This window comes from Jaculus jaculus, chromosome 10 (genome assembly GCF_020740685.1).
Source record: "Jaculus jaculus isolate mJacJac1 chromosome 10, mJacJac1.mat.Y.cur, whole genome shotgun sequence".
Classification (NCBI taxonomy): domain Eukaryota; kingdom Metazoa; phylum Chordata; class Mammalia; order Rodentia; family Dipodidae; genus Jaculus; species Jaculus jaculus.
The window spans coordinates 6,355,391-6,373,063 of record NC_059111.1 but is presented as its reverse complement, the minus strand read 5'-3'; the positions used below and the strand labels follow the sequence as shown (position 1 = coordinate 6,373,063).

Genomic DNA, 17,673 nt, shown 5'->3' with positions numbered 1-17,673 from the left:
AGCACACGCCTTTGATCCCAGCACTTGGGAGGCAGAGTTCAAAGCCACCCTGAGACTACGTTGTGAATTCCAGATCAGTATGGGCTTAAGTAAGTGAGACCTTACCTCAAATACCCAAAGAAATACATATTTTTTAATTAAAAAAGAATGTGATTGTACAACATGCATCATAAGAATTCTGAGTAGTGGTCTCCTTGGGAACTTTCTGAAAGTCTAAATTCTTTTGTTGGAGCATATTTATTGTTCTGTGTAAATCTGACAACAGACCACCTTTTCTTAACTTACATAAAATGTTACCAATGCAAGTGCACTTATAAAATTCTAGAGATGGGCTGGAGAGATGGCTTAGAGGCTAAGTGCTTGCCTGTGAAGCCTAAGGACCCTGGTTCAAGGCTCGATTCCCCAGGACCCACATTAGCCAGATGCACAAGGGGGTGCATGCATCTGGACTTCCTTTGCAGTGGCTGGAGGCCCTGGCGAGCCCATTCTCTTTCTGTCTCTGCCTCTTTCTCTGTCACTCTCAAATAAATAAAAATAAAAAGTATATTTAAAACAAAATTTAGAAATGACTCAGTAACTGTAGGCACTAGCCTGCAAAGCCTGACGATTTGGGTTTGATTCCCCAGTACCCACGTAAAACCAGATATAAAAATAGTACAAGCCGGGCGTGGTGGCACACACTTTTTCTCTGGTAGGGTCTCACTCTAGCCGGGCAGCACACACCTTGGGAGGCAGAGGGAGGAAGATTACCATGAGATTGAGGCCAGCCTGAGACTACATAGTGAAATCCTGGTCAGCCTGGACTAGAGTGAAACCCTACCTGGAAAAAAAATAAAAAGTACTACAAGTGTCTGGAATTCCTTTTCAGTGGCAGGAGACCCTGACACCCAAAGTCACTCACCCTCCCACACACTCTCTTTCTGTGGGCTGGAGAGATGGCTTACTGGTTAATGCACGTGCCTATGAAGCCTAAGGACCTATGTTCGAATATTCAGATCCCATGTAAGCCAGAAACACAAGTGTCTAAAGTTCAACTGCAATGGCTGAGGGGCCAGCACACCAATTCTCATTCATTCTCACTCTCTCATAAAGGTGTGTGCCACCACACCCAGCAAATAATAACAATGCAGACTGCTATGTACTTAAAATCTCACCTCTTGAAGTCATAACCACCCAACTCAGAGTGTATGTTAATTCAAGTCTACTAACTGCTAACATCCTCTCATGTTCTCTGACTTCTAAACTCAAGACAAAATGGATTATGTGAAGCAGTCAAACTGATACTTGGACAAGATATGATTCATGAACTGGCTGGTGTTGGAAAGATCGCTCAGTAGTTAAAAGGCACTTGCTTGCAAAGCCTGATCCTGATGGGCTGGATTCAATTCCTCAGTACCCACATAAATCCAAAAGCTCAAGGTAGCACGTGTCTGGAGTTTGTTTGCAGTGGCAGGAGGCCCTGGCACACCCATTTTCACTCTTCTTTCAGTCTGGCTCTTTTTCTCTCTCAAATAAATAAAAATATTTTAAACTGGTATTGTGCAATAGGCAGAAAATGCAGAGTTAAAGGGACCTGGGTTCCAATCCCAGAGTTGAACAGTCTTTAAAAAAAAAAAAACAACGAACTTCTCACTACACGGCCCTGCCTGACCTAGAACTCAAAATTGTGGGTGATACTCCTTCGGCCTCTCAAATGCTGGGATTACAAGCACGGACAGCCACATTCCACTCCTGAACATGCTTATGGTGTAAGATCACGAACAGTGCACCTCAAAAAGACAAGACTGAGCACACAGAGCTGCTCAGAGGGGCGGCTCTGGATCCCAATTCAATACATAGCCAATTTCCTACACTTCAGAATTTCTATTTCTCCAATCAGCTTGTGACCCAACATCAATACAACTCTGTCAGAAATTATCAGCCATAAAAATAGAAATGGACCCAAGTTCAATTCTCCAGTACCCACGTAAACCAAAAAGCTGCATTTACAGTGGCTAGTGTGTGTGCGCGCGTGCTCGCTCGCTCTCGCTTGCTCTCTCTCTCATAAAATTTACAAGAAAAAAATGTAGAGATGGGGGCAGGAGAAATAACTCAGAGGTTAAGAAGCTTGCCTTAACCCAAGTTGTTAACTAGTGATAAAATATAAAAACTGAGATAAAAGGCTGGAGAGATGGCTTAGCGGTTAAGCACTTGCCTGTGAAGCTTAAGAACCTTAGTTTGAGGCTCGATTCCCCAAGACCCAGGTAAGCCACATACACAGGGTAGCCCATGCATTTGGAGTTCAGTTGCAGTGGCTGGAGGCCCTGGTATGCCCATTCTCTACCTAGCTATCTGCCTCTGTCTGTCTCTCTCAAATAAATAATAGACAAAAAAAAAAAAAAAAAAAGTTTTTCAGACAGGGTCTCACTGCACAGACCAGGCTGGCCTTGAACTCATGGTAGTCTGACTTTTTTTTTTTTTTTTCAGCCTCTGATTGCTGGGATTCTAAGTATGAGCCACCACACTGCCTGAAACACTTCTTTTTAAAATTAAAACTATCTCACGATGGATCTACTAAAGATGAGATAATCAAGAAGACCCCTCATGGGTGGTTCATAGTTTCTGTACAGACACGGAAGATCCCAGGGGCACATAGGTTCTGAAGTCACAGAGAACGTAACTATCAGAGCACAAGGAGTATGGAGATTAAGGAGGGACTTGAGAAGATCGCTGTTTATAAAGGCTAGGTAGAAAGACCTTGCAGAAGCATTACAGGTTGCAGGGGTTTTTACTTGAGAACCTTCCTTACTTTTAAATCTATTTTCCCATGGAAGGCAAAACCCTTGTCAGGGAGGATTTTAAAATTTGCATGGGAAGCAAAGGGAACTGATCATGGTATTACACTGATTCACTACCCAAAACCCAAGAGGTGGTATTATACATTTATGGAGGTTGCAATCTGCTTGGCATGTGATTTTTACCAGCATAGGTTAGGAGGTTGTCAAAGAGTAACATTCAAGCATTGGTGTGATTCAAGGTTGAAAATCTGTAAAAGGTGGGAAGACAGGTCATAGGAGAAAACAGGTAAAGTGATATTGCACATGGTCTTAGAAGGAAATGGGAAATTCAATTTCGTTAATATAGACTGACTTCCTTTACCTGCTTCTATCATGTTTAGGGAAAGCAATTTGGCCCAGAGCAGGCACCCTGGTGTTGAGAAACACAATGAGCAAGATCATCTCAATGACAGTCTTAGTATTGAGCTTTTCAGGACCATAGTGAAGCCAATACTGAAAACTAGATGTGATCTGGGATGGAATGTGAGTAGCAGACACACACATACAAGCTGGATAGGAGAACCCTTACCAGACTGTTCTAAAATAAAGTTTGGTATGTGTGCCATAAACGTTAGGTAAGAATAGGCCACCTAAGACCACCTAGAGAACATGAATGAAAAGAGTTTAAAATCCTTACCTAGGATCTAGGTTCAATGCCCCAGAACAAAAGCTAGATGCACATGGCAGAACATGCATCTGGAGTTTGCTTGCAGAGGCTAGAGGCCCTGACACACCCATTCTCATTCTCTCTATCTCTCTCTCACACACACACACAGAGGGGAAAAAAAAAAAATGAGACAGCATTAAAATCAAAATGAGGGAGGGAATTACCATGGGATTTTTTTTTTATAATCATGGAAAATGCTAATGAAAATTTTTAAAAATTTTAAAAAAATCAAAATGAATTATAGGGGGCTGGAGAGATAGCTTAGCAGTTAAGGCACTTGCCTGGGAAGCTGAAAGACCCAGGTTCAATTCCCTATTACCATGTAATCCAGATGCACATGGTGGCACAGGTGTCTGAAGTTTCTTTGCAGTTGTCTAGAGGCCCTGGCACGATAATTCTCTCTCTCAAAATAAATAAGTAACATTCAAAATATAAATTATAAAGCCGGGCATGGTGGCACATGCCTTTAATCCCAGCACTCTGGAGGCAGAGGTAGGAGGATCACCAAGAGTTCAAGACCACTCTGAGACTACATAGTGAATTCTTGGTCAGACTGGGCTAGAGTAATACACTACCTCGAAAAACAAACAAACAAAAAATTATAAAATATAAGGTGGCTTCATCAAAGGGTTCATAAAATGGTATTACAGTCAATGTAGACGTTTACAGACTCTATGGTGTTCTTGTTACTAAGCAGTTAACAACTTTCTATCTGTACCATTGTCATAAAAGAAAAAAAAAAATCTACCTTAAAACTCAGCTAGCTGGGCATGGTGGTGTACGCCTTTAATCCCAGCACTCAGAAGGCAGAGGTAGGAGAATCGCTGTGAGTTTGAAGCCACCCTGAGACTATATAGTAAATTCCAGATCAGCCTGGACCAAGGTTAGACCCTACCCTCAAAAAAACAAACAAACAAAAAAAAAAAAACTTGCGGCACCAAGTGACCTGAATGAGCACACACAGACACACACGCACAAGTATTTAAAATAATAATAATAATAATGGGGACAATGGAGCTCCTGCCACATCTTCAATAGTTCTCAGTACATCCATAAGAGTAGTGAGTAGTGAGCTGTAATTCTGACAAACTGAGTACAGCCACAGGGCTTACTCCTGGCTGGACTTTTTGCATCCCAAGCAGAGTAGTGGAAGAATTATAATTTATCTCCATATTGCTAGTTCTCCTTATTCTGTTTTGTTGGCTCTTTTTAAACCAGATAGCCTAGTAGGTGTTAGGTGACCACGTGCCTCAATGAGGCTATGTCACACTGATGACAAGGGACACTGAATATCTGTGTGATTCCTTGGTCATTTGCATCTTACCTTTGGGAAATATCTACCCAAGTCCTTTTCCCAGAGTGTGGGTACTAGAACCCTTATCAGATTGATATGACTTGAAAACATTTTTCTTACACTCTAGACTATGAACAAAGTTTTAAATTTTGATGAAATTCAACTAATCTACTGCTATTTATGCTGCTCGTAAATTCACTATTAGCCATTTGCTTTTCCTGATGTTTTAGTTGGGATATAAAACTTTGGTCACATGAAGCAAATGCAATCAGCCTTAATTCTAATAAATAATACTTTGCGCACATTTAAATATACTCTCGTAATAGAGCTGAAATCTTAAAAACAGTAACACTTTTCCTAACAAAAGCATGACAGAATGCCCCCTTGCTTACCTCCTGTAGAGGCCGCCGCCGCGCCGCTGCGTGCAGGAGCCGCCGCGCCCTCGGACACCGCGGGAGCCTGGCTGCTGCTGACAGCAGAAGCGGTGTCGGAGGCTTGCTCAGAGGTAGACGGATTTGAGTTGTTAATGGAAGCGCTAGTAGTTTGGGGTTCCATTCTTGCAGAAGTGGTAGGTACTACAGTAGGTTCTATGAAACACAAGAAGTGGGGGCTAAGGAAACGGCTCAGCAGTGAAGACACTTTTTTACAAAACAAAGGCAGATAGATAGACCACACTCAATTCCCCAGTACTTACATAGATCCTAATGCAAACTGGTGCATGAGTCTATAGAGTTTGTATGCAATGGCTAGAGACCCTGGCATGCTCATTCTCTATCTGCCCCTCTCTCACAAATAAATCAATAAAATATTTTTAAAATAAACAAACTTTCTCACAAGTATAACACATAAAGGAAGCTTTCATGCAGCTAAACAGCAACATCAAACTGTCATGTTACTAAAATATAAGTACTACATTTAAAAACAAAATATATTTAAATGTATAATCCACTCAAGTATAGAGTAAAAAGATTTCCAGATAGGGCTCAGTGGTAAAACACTTGCTGGCAGGTTTGTGGCCCTAGGATTGATCTCAACACTGGGGTGGGGAGGGGTGTTACAGGTAACTATTAAGTTTTCTGATCCCTCACAAAGAAGGAAGGAGTAGAAGTGAAAGTTATTCTGCTACGCCTATTGGCCTACGGCATGGTCACAATAGCCAACAGCACACTTCACAAACTGTGCAAGATACTTCACCCCGTCACAGACCCTGCCTCACTCTACAGCTACAGCTCAGACTTACCATCTTCATCAACAGTAAGGTCCACAACTTCTGCTGCGTTCTGCCTCAAGGGCTGTATGACAGTAGAAATCCTACTGCGGGTCCGCGGCTCCTGTGACCGACCTGCATGAGAACTTGCACCTTGGCTCCAATGAGATCGGGAGTGTCCAAGGGTTGAACGAGACCTTAAATAACAACAACACCGCATTAGTCAACATAGGTGAAGGACAGATTTTTTTTTTAAATATATTTTATTTATTTACTTGAAAGAGAAAAGGAGACAAAGATAGAGAATAGGTAGGCCAGGGCATCTAGCCACTGCAAACAAACTCCAGACACATGCACCACCTTGTGCATGTGGCTTTATGTGGGTACTGGGGAATAAAACCTGGGTCCTTAGGCTTTGCAGACAACCCAGATTTGATTCCACAGTAACCATGTAAGCCAGATGCACAAGGTGGCACATGTGTCTGGAGTTCGTTTACAGTGGCAAGAGGCCCTGGTGCACCCATTCTCTATTTCTCTCAAATAAATTAAAATTTAAAAAAAAGAAAAGAAAGAAAAGAAAAGAAAGAAATCTGGGAGTGGTGCTTTTAATCCTAGCACTTGGGAGGCCAAGGTAGGAGGATCGCCGTGAGTTTGAGGCAACACTGTAGTGAATTCCTGGTCAGCCTGGGCTAGAATAAGACCCTACCTCAAGAAACAAAAAAAACTTTTCTCTACCATTCTAGTTCAGTAGGTCTGGTATGCTAGTATAGAGTCTAGAAAACAATGTATCTTTACTATCTTCCTAGGTAAATCAGTATATCCTGGCTTGAATACCAGTAATCTAGACCAAACATAAGCAATCTGAAAATCTAAGGAAAAAAAAGTAATACAAATACCACTAATTTTTTTTTCCAGTTTTTCAAGGTAGGCTCTCCCTCTAGCCCAGGCTGAACTGGAATTCACTATGGTGTCTCAGGGTGGCCTCAAACTCATGGTAATCCTCCTACCTCTACCTCCTGAGACCTGGGATTAAAGGAGTGCACCACCACGCCAGGCTTGGAGTTCATTTGCAGTGGCTGGAAGCCCTGGCGTGCCCATTTTCTCTCTGTCTCTCTCTCTCTCTCTCTCTCTCTCAGCTGCCTCTTTCTCTCTCAAATAAATAAAAATGAAATGTTTTTTAAAAAGCCAGGCGTGGGGCTAGAGAGATGGCTTAACGGTTAAGGCGTTTGTCTGCAAAGCCAAAGAATCCCAGTTCGACTCTCCAGTACCCACTCTCTCCAGACGCACAATGGGGCACATGCATCTGGAGTTCGTTTTAAAGTGGCTGGAGGCCCTGGCGCACCCATTCTCTCTCTCTCTCTCTCAAATAAATAAATAAATAATAAAAAATCGGGCATGGTGGCACACGCCTTTAATGCCAGCCCTCAGGAGACAGAAGTAGGAAGATCACCATGAGTTCAAGGCCTCCCTGACACTACATGGTTAGTTCCAGGTCAGCCAGGACAAGAGTGAGACCCTACGGCAAAAAAAAAGAAAAAATTAAAAAGAAAGTTTATATCCCATGGATTTTCCCTAAGTATTAAATTTAAACCTTCAAGTACACAGCTAAGAGCTAAAATCTCACCGACAGCTTTCTCCTACTGTCACGATCTCCACTTCACTGTCAGTTGAGGTAACATTGATTTCTTCATTGGCAGTGACCTGGGGAGTGAAGGAAGTTTCTATCACCACAACATCTTCATCAATACTTCCTAGGGGGAAAAAAAACACATCTGTAGCATCTACAGGCTAAACACTAGGTTTGAAAATTTTATTTTTAATATCAAGATTATTAAATGCTTACAAAGATAAGAGATTGCATAACAAGTTCTTTTGTAGAGTCAACAAATTAGTCCTAAGGTCAGGGCCAGAGCCGCTGTAACTGCAGAGATTCAAGTGTAAGGACAGAAGACAGGAGAGGGGGTGCTGAGGAAATAGCTTAGCAGTTAAGGCATTTGCTTACAAAGCCTAAGGGCACAGGTTTCATTCTCCAGGACCCACATAAGCCAGATGCACAAGGGAGAGCATGTGTCTGGAGTTCCTTTCCAGTGGCTGGAGGCCCTGGTGCGCCCATTCTCTCTTTCTATCTACCTCTTCTTCTCTTTCTCTCAAATAAATAAATAATATTTAAAAAAAAAAAAAAGACAGGAGAGGGAACACTTTGGAAGGTGATAAGCGTCCACAGACATGCATGAGAAGAGAAACTTGAGGAGTCAGGTCTAAGTGGGCTTCATTGTGGACTTGGCAACACATTTTTATTATTTTTTATACTTTATTTCTTTGAGAATCAGAGAGGAAGAGGCAGAGGGAGAGAGAGAATGGGTACAGTAGAGCCTCTAGCCACTGCAAACTCCAGAATATGTGCCACCTTGTGCATCTGGCTTTACATGGGTACGGGGATATCAAACCCAGATCCTGGACCTTTGCAGGGAAGCCCCTTAACCACTGAACCATCTCATTAGCCCAACAACATCTTTTTAAAGCTTCAGGTGTTGAAGTGGGTAGACATGCAGGATATGGTAGATACATATCAAATTGGGGTGTTGTTTGTTTTTGGTTTTTCGAGGTAGGGTTTCATTCTAGGCTGACCTGGAATGCACTGTATTCTCAAGGTGGCCTCAAACTCTCAGTGATCCTCCTACCTCTGCCTCCCGAGTTCTGGGATTAAGGCATGCGCCACCATGCCCAGCTTCATAAGCATGTTTTAAAAGGACCAGCACCAAACTGGTGGTCAGTCCAACAAGGGAGTTGGGAAGGTGGCTTGGCAGTTAAAGGTGCTTGCTTGCAAAGTCTGCCGCCTGGAATTCAATTCCCAACCCAACAACATAAGCCAGTAACAAAAAAAAAAAAAAAAAAGTGACAAAACATGGTGTGAATTTTCAGTAAAAACAGGTCCTGTAGCACACATACAAACATACACATGCAAATAAATAAATTTAATTAAATGAGAAGTCCAGCAAGAAATGGAGCATAACTTCTTAAGAACTATCTTAACGTTTTTCTTTTTTTTTTTTCACTCAGTCACAGCAATCTGGGAGCACTGACCACATTCACAGTGCTGTGAAGTCCTCCACTGATGCCATCCATCTTGGAGCTGAAGCTCTGGTCTATCAGCTGCCCCTTTCCCTCTTCCTGCACCCTTGCTACTGCGCACTGCTCACTCCCTTGGAGCATGCCTATTTCAGGTGACACATTAGCACAACCTCGGGGTTTGTCTTTTGATGATGGCGTGCTCTACTTCACAAACTAGCCGAGCAAAATGAAGACATGTACATACATAAAGGTTCACAGCAATGCTCACAGTAACCAAACACTAGGAGCAATTCAAATGCTCTCTACTGTTCATAGGAATGCTCACAGTAACCAAACACTACAAACAATTCAAATGCTCCCTACTGGACAAATGAAATGTTTCACATCCATTGACAATATTATAAGTGAACTAATAAAAAAAAAAATGGCAGCCAGACATGGTAGCACATGCCTTTAACCCCAGCACTAGGGAGACAGAGGTAAGAGAATCATTGTGAAACCAGTCTGAGACTACACAGTGAGTTTAAGGTCAGCCTAGGCTAACAGCAAGACCTAACCCTAACCTCAAAGGTAGCTTCAAAAAGCCAATTATAAAAAAGAAAAGAAACTGCTCATGCATGAATAAAACTTGAAAGATTATGAAAGAAGTCAAACACCAGAGGTCACCTGATTCATCTCTGTGACACACCTACCAAACACAAACTCTGTGTGTGACAAGCAGATGAGTGTTTGTACGGGGCTGAGGGTAGCAGGAAGTGAACGAGGAAGAGAAGGGCTGTTCCTGAACTGACAGAAATACTCTGTCCATACTATGTCCATACTGTGGTCATAGTTTCCCAGCTCTAAATTTACCTTAAAGTTTGCTGAACTGAACACTTGCATGAATTTTCTTTGTTTTTGTTTGAATTTTTCAACGTAGGGTCTGGCTCTAGCCCACTGGCCTGGAATTCACTCTGTAGTCCCAGGCTGGACTTGAATTCACAGCAATTATATCTCAAAAAAGTTGGTTAAACAAAAAATCCATGCAAGATCAAAACTAAACATTAATAAATGAAAAGATATGTCATATTCTGGAAAAACAAAATGCCCCCCCTAGTTTAATCTGCAAACACATTCCCAAGAAAAATACTATCATGTGTCTACCTTCTTTCACCCCTTTATGAGCAAGCGGCTTATAAAGTTAAATTGAGGGCTGGAGAGATGGCTTAGCATTTAAGGTGCTTGCCTGTAAAGCCTACGGACCCAAGTTTGATTCCCCAGTACAGAAATAAGACAGATGCATATGGTGTCACATGTGTCTGAAGTTTATATGCAGTGGCTGGAGGCTCTAGCATGGCCCTTCTCTATCAGCCTCTTTCTCTCTCTCAAAAAAAAAAAAAAAAAAAAAAAAAAAAAAGACCTAAAATATTTTTAAAAAATAAAGTTCAGTTGAGGGCTAGAGAGATGAGTAGTTGAGGCTTGCCCGTAAAGCATCAACATCGACACAAGCCACACGCACATGGAGACACGAGTCTACAGTTTGTTTGCAGTGGTAGAGGCCCCCGCGCCCCTTCCCTCTCTATCTGCCTCTTTCTCTCTCCCAAGTAAAAAGTAAATAATAGGGCTGGCGAGATGGCTTAGCCGTTAAGCGCTTCCCTGTGAAGTCTAATGACCCCAGTTCAAGGCTCAGTTCCCCAGGTCCCACGTTAGCCAGATGCACAAGGGGGCGCACGCATCTGGAATTCGTTTGCAGAGGCTGGAAGCCCTGACGCGGCCATTCTCTCTCTCTCCCTCTATCTGTCCTTCTCTGTGTCTGTTGCTCTCAAATAAATAAATTTTAAAAAAATTTTTAAAAAAAGTAAATAATATTTCTAAAAATAATAATAGTAAGGCTCAATTGTGGGCTGGAAAGATGACTCAGTAGTTAAAAGCACTTGCTTGCAAATCTTGACAGCCCAGGTTCCATTCACCAGTACCAAATAAAGCTAGATTCACAAAGTGGTGCATGCACCTGGAGTTCGTTTACAGGGACAAAAGACCATGGTGCACCTATACTCATCTCTCTCTCTTTCTCCATCTGTCTCAAATACATAAATAGAATGTTCTTAACCTGTGTGGGACATGGTGGCACACACCTTTAATCCCAGCACTTGGGAGGCAGAGGTAAGAGGACCACTGACTTTGAGGCCAACCTGAGAGTACAGAGTGAATTCCAGGTCAGTAAGACCATAGCTCAAAAAGGGGGGGGGGGCCCTCTGCAGTTAAGGTGCTTGCTTTGAAGGCCTAATGACCTGGGTTCAATTCCACACTACCCACATAACAACAGATGCACAAAGTAGCACATGCATCTAGATTTGTTGGCAGCAGCTGGAAGCCCTGGTGCAACCATTCTTTCTCTATCTCTACTTGCAAATAAATAAAGAAAATATTAAAAAGATGATGATGAATGTTATTCAGACTACAGAATGTCTCAGAAGTTCAGTGTTCCTCCTACACAAGCACAAGGACCTGTAAGCCCAGTCCTGTAAGGAGCAGAAAGCAAAGACACACTGGGGCACATAAAAATCCAGCAGCAGCTAGAGAGATGGCTTAGTGGTTAAGGTGCTTGCCTAAGAAGCCTAAGGATCCAGGTTTGATTCCCCAGTACCCATATCACAAGGTGGCAGATGCATCTGGAGTTTGGTTGCAGTGGCTAGAGGCCCTGGCACACCATTCTATCTGCCTCTTTTTCTCCCCTCCCCGCCCCTCTCTCTCTTAAATAACTTTTCAAAAAACAAAATCCGGGCTGGAGAGATGGCTTAGCGGTTAAGTGCTTGCCTGTGAAGCCTAAGGACCCCGGTTCGAGGCTCGGTTCCCCAGGTCCCACGTTAGCCAGATGCACAAGGGGGCGCATGCGTCTGGAGTTCGTTTGCAGTGGCTGGAAGCCCTGGTGCGCCCATCCTCTCTCTTTCCCTCTATGTCTTTCTCCCTGTGTCTGTCACTCTCAGATAAATAAATAAAAAAATGAACAAAAAAATTAAAAAAAAAAAAATCCAGCAAGCACCTGGCATTGCGGTGCATGCCTCTAATCCAGTACTCAGGAGGCAGAGGTAGGTGGATGGCCGGGAGTTTGAGACCACCCTGAGACTACATATGGAACTGCAGGTCATCCTGGACAAGAGTAAAAACCCTACCTCAAAGAAACCAAAAGAAAATTAAAAAAAAAAAAAAAAACTCCCAAGGGCAGTAAAAAACAGCAATCTCAAGAAAAAACAAGCAGGCGAGTAACAGAAGAGGGTCATTCAATACTTTCCTCTGGACACTCCTGGCGCACTGACTGGGCACTGCATCAGCACACAGAAGTGCATGCACCACACAGCTCTCACTTGCACACCACACAATGAATAGACAAACAAATGAGGCAATAAAAATTTCATCAGTGGGTCCAAATGTACTCTGAAAGTTGACATAACAAAGGTGGAATTCCCAGTACACAGGGAAAAGAAATATTCATAATTGATTTGGGACAATGGGATAGCTACAAGAATAAAATAAAACTGGACTGGAGAGATAGCTCAGTGGTTAAGGTGCTTGCATGGGAAGCCTAAGAACACATGTTCAAACCTCTAGGTTCCACACAGCCAGACGCACAGTGACACAAGCATGTAATGACACACATGCATATAAGGGGGTGTAGGTGCATGCATCTAGAGTTTGTTCAACAGTGAAGAAACTCAACAGTGGATACTGCAAGCCTTAAATTTGGCCAGCCAGGCCAAATGAGTCAATGGGTACAATAGTGACGTGTCTTATAGGGGAAACCAACCACCCTCTTAATTTTACTGAGGCCCACTCCATGGGGGGGAGTACATGCCTGATACTGAACACCTACAACAGGGGTTGTCATGAACCCAAGGGGTGTAGCGTCTGCTGCTGTCTGGCTTAAAGTATAAACTATGCTCACTAAACGGCCCAGTAAGCACTTCTCTTAATGTTCATACTCATGTATTAATGCTACTCTCATTTTTGGTTAGAGAACCTTCTCATTTCAGATGGCAGTAAGTAACCTGGGGATGACTCATAAGGCATCATGGTGCTGAAAAGAAGTGACAGAGGAAAGCTGGGCATGGTGGGCATGCCTTTAATCCCAGCACTAGGGAGGCAGAGGTAGGTGGATTGCTGTGAGTTCAAGGCCACCCTGAGACTACATAGTGAATTCCAGGTCAGTGTGGAATACAGTAAGACCCTACCTTGAAAAACTGAAAAAAAAAAAGAAGTGACAGAGGAGTGCTCAGCACTGAAACATCTCTATCACACCTTCCAAGGCTCAGGGTCCATTGCGGAAGAGGTGGCAGAAAGAATGTAAGAACCAAAGGAAGAGTAGGACTCCTTACAACATGCTCCCGCAGACACAAAATAGCCTGGATATCCATAACCTCACAGTGCCTGACACTACCCACACAAGACCATCATAACAGGAGGAAAAGATCATGACATCAAAATAAAGGAGAGATAGCCAGGCATTTTGGCACACAACTTTAATCCCAGCACTCAGGAGGCAAAGGTAATAGAATCACCATGAGTTCAAGGCCACCCTAAGACTACAGAATAAATTCCAGGTCAGCCTATGCTAGAGTGAGACCCTACTACAAAACAAATAAAAAATAAAAATAAAAGACTGATGGGGGGGGATTATGTTGGAGACTGGAGTTTCAAAAGGAAAAGTGGGGGGAGGGAGGGAATTACCATGGAATATTGTTTACAATTACAGAAGTTGTCAACAAAAAAAATTAAAAGCTGGGCGTGGTGGCGCACGCTTTTAATCCCAGCTTCGAGGCAGAGGTAGGAGGATCGCCGTGAGTTTGAGGCCACCCCAAGACTCCACAGTGAATTCCAGGTCAGCCTGGGCTAGAGTGAGACCCTACCTCGAAAAACCAAAAGAAAAAAGAAAAATTAAAATTAGGGCTGGAGAGATGGCTTGTGGTTAAGCGCTTGCCTGTGAAGCCTAAGGTCCCGTTCGACACTTGATTCCCCAGGGCCCAGATGCACAAGGGGTGCACACACCTGGAGTTCATTTGCAGTAGCTGGAGGCCCTTGCATGCCGGTTCTATTTGCCTCTTTCTCTCTCTGTCATGCCCAAATGAATAAATCAATAAAAATTTTAAAAATTAAAATTTAAAAATAATAATTAAACAAACAAAAAAATAAGATTGCTGGAGCCATGGCTATCACTCAGTGGTAGAGCAATATGCTTAGCATGTGAGGTCCTGGGTTCCAACTCCAGCATTAAATAAAAAATAAAGAGGGCTGGAGAGGTGGCTTAGTGGTTAAGACACTTATCCACAATGCACAATGATCCAAGTTCAGTTACCCAGTACCCACGTAAAGCCAGATGCATAAAGTGGTGCATACATCTGGAGTTGGTTTGCAGTGGCTAGAGGCACAGGCACACCCATATTCATATTCTCCCTCTCCCTCCCTCCCTCACACACACACACACACACACACACACACACACACTCCCTCTCTCTCCCTCCCTCCCTCCCTCCCTCTCTCTCTCTCTCTCTCTCTCTCTCTCTCTCTCTCTCTCTCTCTGCAAATATATATTTTAAAAATTGAACAAATAGGGCTGAAGAGATGGCTTAGCAGTTAAGGCATTTGCCTATGAAGCCAAAGGACCCAGGTTCAATTGCCCAGGACCCACATAAGCCAGATGCATAAGGTGGCATGTACATCTGGAGTTTACAGTAGCTGAAGGCCCTGACACACCATTCTCTCTATCTGCCTCTTTCTCCCCAAAATAAATTTAAAATAAGAAAGAAAGAAAAAGAAATTGTTGGGCATGGTGATGTATGCCTTTAAACTCAGCCCTTGGGAAGCATAGAAGGATGTTCATGAGTTCAAGGTCACCCTGAATGCCAGGTCTGCCTGGGATGGAGACCCTATTTTGTAAAACAAAAAGAAAAAGAAATATTGAAAAAATAGCTGGGCATGGTGGCACACACCTTTAATGCCAGCACTGAGGTAGAAGGATCCCTGTGAATTCAAGACCACCCTGAGACTACATAGTAAATTCCAGGTCAGCCTGTGCTAGACCAAGACCCTACCTCAAAAAATAAAAATACAAAAAGGAAAAAAATTTTTTAATCCTAAGTATAATACTTTCATCTTTTCATCATATTATAAAGTAGATAATAAACAAAAATGGAAGGAACGGTAGGAAGGAGGGAATGAGAGGAGAGAGGAAGGGAGATAAAGAGAGTGAAAGGGAGAGGAGGAAGAATTAGTTACCAGGCTTAGCGGTTAAGGCATTTGCCTGCAAAGAGAAAGGACCCAGGTCCAATACCCCAGTACTCACAAAAGCCAGAAGCAGTGGTTGGAGGCACTGGTACACCCATTTTATCTGCCTCTTCCTCTCTCTCTCTCAAATGAATAATTTATTTTATTTATTTATTTATTTATTTATTTATTTATTTATTTATTTGGTGTTTTTTCAAGGTAGGGTCTCTCTCTAGCCCAGGCCAACCTGGAATTTACTAAGGAGTCTCAGTGTGGCCTCCAACTCACTGAGTGCTGGGATTAAAGGTGTGCACCACCACACCAGGTTAAAGTTTTATTTTTATTTATTTGAAACAGTGAGAGGGAGGGGAAGAGATAGAGAGAGAACGGATGTGCCAGGGCCTCTAGCCATTGCAAAAGAACTCCAGACACATGCACCACCATGTGCATCTGGCTGATGTGGGACCTGGAGAATCGAACCTTGGTCCTTGGGCTTTGCGGGCATGTACCTTAACCACTGAGCCAACTCTCCAGCCCTAATTTTTTTCTTTTTAAGCTAACAAAAGCCAGGCATGATGGTGCACGCCTTAATTCCTAGCACTCAGGAGACAGACATACAACTGCCTTGAGTTCAAGGCCACCCTAAGAGACATAGTGAATTCCAGGTCAGCCTGAGCTAGAGGAAGACCAAAAGGTACTCCCAAAAGCCTGCACAAGAGCCATCAACATTTTATCGTGGATGAGGTGGAACTCATGAGGCCCCACATCACCCTGAGGACTTACTGGTAGTTAATGGTTGCTAGAGAAGTGGGAGACTATAAAATGCCCACATCCCAGTAAACAATCATGCCAGGAACCCTAATTAGACTCTATGGAAAAACAATGCCATCAAAGTAGAAGTGGGACTAGCTGGAATAAAGGGGGAGGAAGGACCGGAGAGATGGCTTAGTGGATTAAGGTACTTACCTGTGTAGCCTAATGACCCAGGTTCGATTCTCCAGAACCCACATAAGCCACACGCACAAGGTGATACATGCACACAAGGTGGCACATGTGTCTGGAGTTTGCAGTGGTTAGAAACCCTGGGCTGCCAATCCTCTCTCTCCCTCTCTTGCTCTCATAAAAACATTCTTTTTAAATGATCAAATATAAAAAAGAAAAGTAAACAGAACTGGTTCATCCTTTTAAAGGCAGCAAAAACACAAGGAACCCAACCCAGTGGGTACAAACACAATCCAATACTGCTCCTGGCGCTCAAGCGTCTCACCTGAGGGGGCCGCCGGGTTGCTGGCGCGGTTCTCACCAGCAGAGACGAACAAGTCGTCCTCTGCTTCCGTGGACGAGCTGGAGGAGGACTCACTGCTGAGGTCGTTCTCACTCGAGCTACTAGAACTGGGCAGCAGGGCGTATTTTCTTCGAGCTAACACTTCTCTTTTTTTCCTCTGCATTAATATCCTTTCTTTCTGTTTCTGCGTCCTCTGTGAGGAACTATTTTTTACAAATCGCTTTCGGCATGGAAATCTTCGCAAGGAGCTACTGTGAAAGCAAGGTCTTTTCATCAGCAATCCGGACACAGATTCTGCCTCAGTCCGAGGCCACTTTGGGGACCGCACGCTGTGGCTTCTACTCTTAGCACTCAGAATGGCCTGCGAATGTCTTACGGAGACTTCTCTGTCCTCATCGGAAGTCACAGTGTCAGAGTCTCCAAAGTGCAGGCTGGATGACGGAGAAGATAGACAGTCGCTGAAGGAGGAGTCATTGTCCTCGCTCGGCGTTTCTGGGGGTTGCCTCAGTCCTAAAATTCCCTGATTTTCTTTAACACAAGTCTGCATATACGAAGAAGGGCCAGCCTGCTGGCTTTTGCGTTTTTTCCTCACCACCACACTTTTTTCTTGTTTGTCCTGGTTACCATTCATGTCCTTCTCTTGCTTTTGAGAATCATCACACAAGTGAGAAAACTCATTCCCCACTTTACTATTAATCATCTCCACTCCTGCAGGAAAACTTGCGGTGGCCCGGATGGGCTGTGGGTGCAGAAGGACCCCTTTCAGACTCTCCGGTGTCTTCGCTGCCTCCGGAGGAGCCTCGCTCTTCATAGCCACTCTCGGGTGTAGAGCTCGTTACAGGCAGGAGTCCACTGAGACATGGGAATCTTGAAGAAAGGCCTAAAAGACACAATTGGATTGAAGAGAATTTCAACATACTTTAATGGCACTATTGCCGTGGAGACTTCTGGAAGTCCATTGGGAGCTCCTCTACTGAGAGAAATTCAGTAACTATTACAGAACCACTTACAACTGTTTTTGTTGTTTCAGGTGTTTTGTTTGGTTGGTTTTTTTGTGAGACAGTCTCACTCCAGACCAGACTAACCTAGAATTCA

General features: G+C 43.3%; 1 protein-coding gene across 1 annotated transcript in view; it reads right to left on the bottom strand.

Annotated features, from left to right (window-relative positions):
• Rnf111 (ring finger protein 111) overlaps positions 1-17,453 on the bottom strand; it is a 47,324-nt gene extending 29,871 nt beyond the window's left edge. The window contains 5 exon segments of the mRNA XM_004662504.3: positions 5,170-5,364; positions 6,018-6,181; positions 7,609-7,735; positions 16,561-17,400; positions 17,403-17,453. Of these exon segments, the coding sequence (XP_004662561.3) occupies positions 5,170-5,364; positions 6,018-6,181; positions 7,609-7,735; positions 16,561-17,400; positions 17,403-17,439 (1,363 nt within the window). The 5' untranslated portion in view covers positions 17,440-17,453.
• Positions 17,454-17,673: the final 220 nt, after the last annotated feature.